Below are 8,650 nucleotides of genomic sequence, written 5' to 3' on the forward strand. Positions count from 1 at the left end.
GCCSTTCACTGACATAATGATGGGTCGTTCGCGAACGAACGGCTCTTTTTGAACTGAGCTCAAAACAAGGTTTTTCTGTAGATAATTTCCAAAATAATTACATTTACATTTTACATTTAAGTCATTTAGCAGACGCTCTTATCCAGAGCGACTTACAAATTGATTAATTAATTCTTGAAAGAGGATGAATCCTCAATGCAGAAACAATAAATAGTGGCGAGAGCGTATCAATCTGGTCCACTCTAATTTGTTCAGTGTTTAAGGCCATCTAAAAATTAGGACAGGTAAACATTTATTTGAATATGCATTTCCCGATCTGACAATAATAGCCTAGCTTTTGATCTTTACATTTGAGATTTGCAATATTTTTCATGGTTCTAAGTAAACTTTTAAGCATTTTGAATGTAGAGACATTTGTGAGCCAAATGTGCCTGCTCTTTTACATGAACAGAGCCCAATGAGCCAGCTCACTGAAAAGACTCGGAATGCCCATCACTACACTGACACGGAGGTAGGCTATTTAAAGAGTTCATGGTGGGTGGAGGAGTTGACCGACAAATCTAGGGATATAGTACCCTATTGCCTACCTCCTATTTCTTAAGTAGGAAGAAATAGGCTCCAACACAAAGCCCTCTTGTTAGTAAAGTCTAATTCAAATTAAGAAGTTGAAATGAACTATGCCTACTTTCAGGACCATGATCTATTCATTTCCGATTGATTGTGCCATGGCTGTTGCCTCAAGTTTCAGCACCACAATGTGGCTTATTGTGAGGTCAATTAACTCTGATAAATAGGCCTACATCATTGTCAAGAAACATATAATAATAAAACATATTTTAGTAGTAGCACGCTATCAAAGTTGACCTCCGGTCCTCCTCATTATCACGCTCTCCTCCTCAAAGAGAACAGAACAAAACATAGGCTATAGGCTAGTCTGCGTGCAAGACAGTGGCAACCTGTCAACAAAATTTGCCCATGAAGGACCACCATTCCACCTTCCTGTTCAAGTGAGCACAGCACAAGGTGAGTCCAAAAAGGTATTGTATGCTACTGAATAGTTATGTAATATATTTGGTCTATTTACCCCTCTCAATTTTGCCTACTGTTCTGACTTTGTGGTGCACATGTAGCCTGTTTTAGAGAAATGTAATCATTGAATAATTTCGCTGCCAGACAAGGCTCCACTGATAGCCAGGTGTAGCAGTGGTAAGATGTTGGGACAGCTTTATGTAGGTTTGTGGGCACCGTTTGTCACCGTTATAGCGCAATTCATGTATTGTTTAGTGTTGTGTTGTGTAGTGGCTTTGCTACTACACACTTTTTTTTGCCCCACCAAGATTTACATGCTTAAATCGCCCCTGGTGCAAGTTGGTGCATTTTTTGGAATAGGCCTAATAAAACAGTGGTTCCCAAACTTTTTCACTCAGGCCCCCCTTCCAGCATTGGGGAACATTTAGCTGTTTTAAAGCTCATTTTCTTGCAACTCTATACATTTTGCCATGTCCTGTGATATTTAAGTGACTCAAACATTACAACAAATTCTATGGGCTAAAAAACATTAGCTGACATGGGCTAGTTGATCTGAACATTTCTGACAAGTTATAAATATCTCTCTAAGGTATGCAATGACTAACATGACAAGAGGAACTGATGATGCACTACCCAATTTCGAAATTGCACCTTGTGCATTCTTCTATCAACTTTCAAGAGTAAATTGAAAGCTCCCCCATTTTCCTCCAAAAAGTGTGTAGTATTATGTAAATGTTGACCCATCCCTAACCATGATCATTTGCAGACATAGACCTAAAAAATTGCCTAAAGAGCTAATAATGAATTTGGTAAATAATAATACATTTTACACGAGCTATCTACCCTAAAGCTGTATTTAGTAGACGCAGATACAAACTGAAAAGCCTTTCTTTTAGAGGGACAAACTTTTTCCTAATTCAGCAGGGTCAGAGTTCAGTAAATGCCGGTGATGTCGTCATGGTCTGAAGATGGCTGAAGGGTGAGTGAGAAGTCGCAAAATAGTTTTTGTTTGATAAATTAACCATCATATTATAATCACACTTTTGGCATGGGTTTTCTTCATATAAGATGTTGCTTCCTTCATATTTAGCTCTTGCTACATTCACCCATTTCAAAACGTTCTGTCTGTTCTCGAGGCAATGTGAGGAAGTCCGTCGGTGTTTGTTTACCAAAATATTGCACCAGCTGGTTAGCTTGATGGCTAACGTTAGGTGGCTAGCTAGCAGTGACTAACAGACTGGTTGCTGCCTAATCGCAGAGACCGACGTTTTAATCGCGTGACAAATGTAATTTTGTCGATTATTTCTACCTCCTGTTGTATTTATTAAAAGTGATTGATAAAATACAGTGCCATGGTTCCAACCGTAGCTAACTTTGTTAGCATGACAGCTAACTAGCTAGGCTAGTTGCTGTACACGTCTAATGCACATTCACTGGGGTGTATTCATAACCTATTGAAACTGAAACCGTTTATCGTTTAAGAACCAAACGAAATTAAACAGAGCAAACGGAACATAACGGGGAGGGACCTACCTAAATTTGTCCGAGAGAAACAGTGGACATACACTCATCTGACAGCAATCCAGCCAGTTTAGCTGACTGGCTAGCCAACACCTGGGGTGTATTCATTACGCCAATTATGCAACAAACAGTTTACTCCAAACTGCAAACGTTTTACAACAGAAACGACGTAATGAATACACCCCAGGTGTTGGCTAGCCAGTCAGCTAAACTGGCTAGATTGCTGTCAGATGAGTGTATGTACACTGTTACTCTCCTGTCTGGCCAGATTGTAGGTAACGTTAGCTAGGCCATTAACATAGTTAAGTATCTAAAATGCAAGATATGTATTGCATGACATTGCCCTGTTGATCCATTTTTAAGTCACATCACCATGTCTCTTGACTCCAGGGAAGGCTGTGAAGGCTGGTGGGGAGGCTGGCTTCAGCAAAGCTTCCAGGCCGTCAAAGATAAGGTAGGCATCCATGCTAGCCTGCACAAATAATCAGGTTCTCTCTCCTTATGATGCATAATAAGCTACAAAATAAACTAGCTGGCTATTTTGTTATGTGCTGTTTGTCAAGAAGGCAAATTCAATGTTTTCAACATGACTCATAATAAAACATAAAAGTCAATGAATATCCTTGTGATGTCCAATGTATGCTGCTATTGCAGACATCTCACCTTGTTTGGACTTCCCAATGTAACTCCAACATTTTGTTTTTACAGTCATCTGAGGCGTATGAGTTTATAAAGCGTGACCTGACAGAGTTCTCCAACGTAGTGCAACATGATACTGCGTGCTCCATCGTCGCCACAGCAAGTGCTGTTAGAAGCAAACTAGCGGTAGGCCATTTGGTTCTTTACTACGGGTCACAGTGACCCATATGAGAAAAGCTAATATGCATTGTCYCTTGGTTATTTGTAGGCATACTTCCTGTCTGACATATGCCACCTGTCCCACTTTGTTTCAGGTGGAGGGCTCCTCTGACACCACAGAGAAGGTGAAGAAGAGCCTGTCCAGTTTCTTAGGCGTGATAACAGACACCCTCGCTCCTCCCCAGGACATGACCATCGACTGTGATGTCATCACGCTAGTGGCAACTCCTGCAGGCACCACAGAGGTGTATGACAGCACCAAGGTGAGGATGTTTAGATTGTGTTTAACTAATCACCGTGACAGTGTCATTCAACTACTTAAGGAAGAGATACTATGCTGTTTTACATTTTACTGCACTTACTGCTAATATACCAGAATGTATCTCAGAAATGTTAACATTGTTAGAGCTTCTCCCCCACCTGTTCAAACATGTATGAGTGGTTAGTCTCAGAAGTGATACTGAGCTACACAGCAGAGGGGATGGTTTATCCACAGATTTGTGCTTTAGGCTTCAAGAGATTAAAATGTTTTTGTTATCGGTCTCTTTTTGTTGCAATACTAGATACCAGGGGTGTATTCACTAGGAACCAAACGTGCAGGGACCTACTTGAATTTGTCCATTCCAATAGAAACTCATGTTGTCACATGAGTTACAGTTTGTGTTTTGTTCCCTAGGCTCGTCTCTACAGTCTACAAGCTGACCCTGCTACATACTGCAATGAGCCTGACGGTGAACAGTCCACAATTTTRTTTTCCATCTGTTTCTTCACTCTTCTGATTATATTCAAGAAAAGGTCATGTGCCATGTAATGTCACTAACCAGGCTTCAGTGCCCTCAAAACATAACAAAGCCTACAGTATGGCAATGACAAGGGACTAAAGGCCCTATGTACATTTTTAGTCTGGAAGTCATGATGGATTCTCTTGGTAACTTTGGAAAAGGGAATGAAAATAAATGTTCCCGGGCAGGGTCCGATTCAGACAGACAACTCTCCCAACAAATCACAAGTTTGGATAGGTGGGGCTTAAAATGCGATCAGAAATTGCTCATGAAATACTCTTACCATAACCTGTAGGCAGACCTGCCAGAACGTTGCTATTTGAAACCAAAATTTGCAGGCAAAACTTTTGCAGTGGTTTTAGTGAAGGTAGTTGATTCAAATTAGCTACTTGCGAAATACATTCATTAAAAGAACCTCTGATCTCCATCTTGTTAGCTGCTATTTTGTGTCCTGGGGATGTTTACCTTAGGGCAACAAGCAAATAAGGCAGTGACGTAAGAAACCGGATGTCCTAACTCCTCCCTTTCCTCTTACCAAACTAAGGGCTCTATTCAATCTGAGAGACTACTAAATGTCTTCAAATGCGCTCCAATAATCCAAGCCTGCAAGCCCTCTCGTTTGATATTTCCGAAGCAAATGTTAAGTGTGTTCAATTTCTGTGTATTGCCCACTGTACTCTGTGGGCATTAAAATCAGGTTTATGGATTGGGCCTACCCATTAATCATGGTCAAAATGAACTCCTATTACAGTGAATACAAATAACTTGTCAGGACAYGACTTCTTATTTTCATGCAGTTAAACTGTCAAACATTTTAGTGTCTTGGGTGTGCTTTAATTGTGTGGCCTGTGTATTGTCCTAGGTCCCCTAGAGCAGTTTGATGCGTGGCTCTCCTGCTTCAGTCTGGAGGAGAGGAAAGGAGAGATCTCTGACCTCCTGGTCAACAGCCCCTCCATCAGGGCCCTTTACACCAAAATGGTACACTTATCTAAACCCTCCTGTTAAAAGGTCTTATCATAGAAACACTAGAGCTTAACATTATTTACCACGTTAATAGAATGTAAGTGAATTATTCTTGTTCCTAACAATGCAAAATCTGGGTGTGAAGTAGCATATTATGCATTTTGATCCGTAGGTGCCAGCAGCGGTAGCCCATTCTGAATTRTGGCAGCGGTATTTCTACAAAGTCTTTCAGTTGTACCAGGTAATTCCCACTTTTGTTACTGGCATGGATAGCTTCATGCACCCCCTTCTATCACGTTAGAAAGTAAACTCTTCCCTCTGCTGGACAGTTTGGAGAGGAGCCTCAGAGCTCCGGTAGGTTAGTAAAGACTCTGGGAAAACATTGAGATTGTGAAAGCTAATCTCAGCACCCAGAGCCAAATCTCCTGCTACTCGATTTGAGTTCAGATGCTTTCCAATGTTTCTTAACAAAGTCCACGCCCTCCTCTGCCAAAGCCCGTTCCCAGCCCCTTCCTCTTTTTCTGGAAAGTCAACCTGTGTTTATAATATTTTATGTGCTGCATGCTGACAAAATGGAGGTATCTTACAATGTTTTCGATGCAACTATTTCACAGGTAAGTTGTGTGTATTAGATAATTTTCAAGTTAAAATACCCATCACCACTTCATAGCACCAGCTCCCTGAATACATAAAAACACAAAAATCTGGTACTGTTCTGCTGATGAATAATAACTATTGTGACTGACCACCAGGAGGAGGCGAGAAGAGTGGCCCTGAAGCAGAGAGCAGAGCAGACTACCCACACAGAGGCTCTGGGCTGGGAGGAGGAGGATGAAGGTGTGTTGGATAGTGGATTTCACAATGGTGAAATGTTTTAGATTAGTGCAGGTCTGTCTCATGTCACTCACTGTTCTCTCTCCCTTATTTCTACCCCAGATGACTTCCTTGGCGTGACGTCTTCATCTCGCCTAGACTTCACACCCCCATTGGAAGACCCCYCGACAAAGCTGTCCCCACTCACACCAGTCACCATGGCGACGACCCCGCTCAGCCCCATCCCGTCTCCGAGCGGGGAGCGCTCCTCTACCCTCTCCTTGAGCAGCGACAGTGGCAGCCTGCACACCCAGGTGGAGTTGAGACCAGCCAGGCCACATCCTGCAGTCGTGGAGCTGGCCCAGAAACTCAACAAGGCCAGCCTGGAGGAGAGCGAGCCAGAAGGGCAGCAGGAGGAGGAGAGGGAACAGGGGCAGCCTGAAGGTCAGGTAGAGTCCCCATCCCAGCCTGAGCCCACAGGGAAAGCTACAGCTGAGAGAGTAACAGTCCAGGCTCCTACCACCAGACCAGAGACAGAGGGGCCCCAGGACCTGAGGGTGTTTGAGCTCAACTCTGACAGTGGGAAGTCTACACCTTCAAACAATGGCAAGAAAGGTAAAAGGACATTCTATTCAGCTATTGATGTGACTGTGATTTGATTGAATAGGGCCTAAGCTGTTTGTGTCATAGGACCATTTAACACTGTTCTATCTGACCCTGTGCCCCCCCAACCCCTGCAGGGTCCAGCACAGATGTCAGTGAGGACTGGGAGAAGGACTTTGACCTGGACATGACAGAAGAGGAGGTGCAGATGGCGCTGTCTAGAGTTGCCGCTACAGGAGAGGTGGGCTATGATGTATTTGTCATATTTTTCTTGTTGTATTTCTTCTAACCTCAAACCATAACAAAGGATAACATGCCTTGGAAACAACTGTATTGAGCTAAATTACATGTTATTTTTCAGCTGGAGGATTGGGAGAACTGGGACTGACGATTGCCGTGCCATAGTGTTTCTATCCCGCCATTAAAGCAAGTTCTCGGCCGACGAACCATGCTTAACGTGTTTTAACTCCTTGTCAACGCTGTCACCATGTCACGTTTGTTCGTAGAGGAATGTCTGATGGGTTTGGACCATGTTGCTGAAAGCTCTAACAGAGCAATGGGAATCCAAGGCAATAAGATTTGTCAAGGCACCATCAGCTGTCAGTTTGTGCGTATAAGTCTCAAGGCTGATTACTCAGTCTTGTTGGTTATTTCTTGGAACAACTTATGACTTAGAGAATGACACTAGTTTAGTTGGTGTTCCATTTGACTAAAGCTATGTAACATCTATGAGGATAGGTTCCCCACATAAGGGGAGTTGCTGCTCTCTGTTCTGAAATGCCACAGTACATCGTTGCTAGTAGTTATTCCAAGTTATGAGTGGGGGGGATTATTATTTTACTTCAGGCTGCCGAATAGCCATAAGCTGTAACGCTGCTTATCACGTTACATAAGATGGAGTTCTTCACATGTGATTTATTGAATGTTGAATATGATTTAAACGTGTTTTTTTCCCCCTCAAGTGATTTATTAACTCTTTTATCTTTTGCAAGTGAATATTCAAAATATACTTTGGCCTTCATAGAGAGCATTAATTTTGGATTCACTCACAACTAGATACATGGCCTTGTCAGACACACTATAGTGCYGAAAAGATATCCAAATGTTTTGTCACACAAGACACTGATCTGAGTCTAAACCCAACTAATCCATGTTCTACGTTTTGACTTTGTTTTAGTCCCTGTCCTGCTTAGTAATTGATGTGAACATCTCTTCTGTGACCTCCAGAGGCCATGTTTCCTTTTTGTTTCTTGTCTCTGCTACACTAATGTTCACATCTATTATGCTATCAGGCCTGTTTGTCTATTATTCTGGGTAGGGAGGGGCTCATGTGTTGTCAATCGTCAAGAGAAGATCATTATGATGCAATAAAGAGGTGCCATGGTGCTAGAGTTTTGCGCTTGGATGTCTGAGGGGGATATGGTCTGTTATGTTATTTCTGATGTAAAATAATTAATGAGTAACAACACAGACTGCTGATCCCACAACCTGCTGTGCTTAGTATGGTATTGACAGACTGCACAACAGCTCTGGAGTTACCAGTGTGCGAGGAGTCGAGGCAGTGAGGGCTTTGTCTGCTTGATTTATGTAATGATACAGTATAGGCTAGCTTCATTCTGCAGTATCGCTTCATGCTATTCTGATATTTTATTGTAATAACTGTTGTCTTCATCAGTGTAAACAGTGACCAACACAAAGCATAAAGATGTAGTCTACAGATCTTTACAATGACTGCTTTTTATTTGAGTATAATTACTCTGTGCTTTGTTTTGCATGGCAGTGCAATCACATATGCATACAGTTGTACAGCAGATGTATCGTTTTAAGTTGTACGTTTCTGGTTACTAGTAGCTTGTTGGAGGGATTACTTAATAATGACTTGATATGTTGCATGTCTCATGTATTTCACTTGACATATATTTGCACTTTAAACACCAGTACGTTTAAAGCTGTTTTTTTTAGGCAATTATTTTTCAAATGAGCATTGTCATTAAAAAGAGCATAATGCAAATGGTTAGTCATTGTCTGCACATTTGTAGGAAAAAAAGTTAGTGGCTGTAGTTTGTCTTCAACTCTGGATT

At 41.9% G+C, this 8,650-nt stretch overlaps 1 protein-coding gene across 2 annotated transcripts; it reads left to right on the forward strand.

The window, feature by feature from the left end:
- The first annotated feature begins 1,930 nt into the window (after positions 1–1,930).
- LOC111963195 (BSD domain-containing protein 1) lies at positions 1,931–7,588 on the forward strand. Of its 2 annotated transcripts, none has more exons than XM_023986485.2 (11): positions 1,931–2,008; positions 2,941–3,004; positions 3,259–3,375; positions 3,504–3,671; positions 4,085–4,139; positions 5,053–5,168; positions 5,326–5,394; positions 5,906–5,990; positions 6,090–6,581; positions 6,707–6,810; positions 6,931–7,588. In XM_023986485.2, exons 1-11 carry the CDS (start codon positions 1,998–2,000, stop codon positions 6,955–6,957), a joined length of 1,308 nt encoding a protein of 435 aa, XP_023842253.1. In that variant the 5' UTR covers positions 1,931–1,997; the 3' UTR covers positions 6,958–7,588. The 2 variants fall into 2 exon arrangements, with proteins under 2 accessions (XP_023842253.1, XP_023842254.1); XM_023986486.2 differs by lacking the exon at positions 1,931–2,008 and adding an exon at positions 2,296–2,315.
- The last annotated feature ends 1,062 nt before the right edge of the window (positions 7,589–8,650 follow it).

The sequence above is a fragment of the Salvelinus sp. IW2-2015 genome, linkage group LG4q.2 (genome assembly GCF_002910315.2).
Source record: "Salvelinus sp. IW2-2015 linkage group LG4q.2, ASM291031v2, whole genome shotgun sequence".
Lineage (NCBI taxonomy): Eukaryota > Metazoa > Chordata > Actinopteri > Salmoniformes > Salmonidae > Salvelinus > Salvelinus sp. IW2-2015.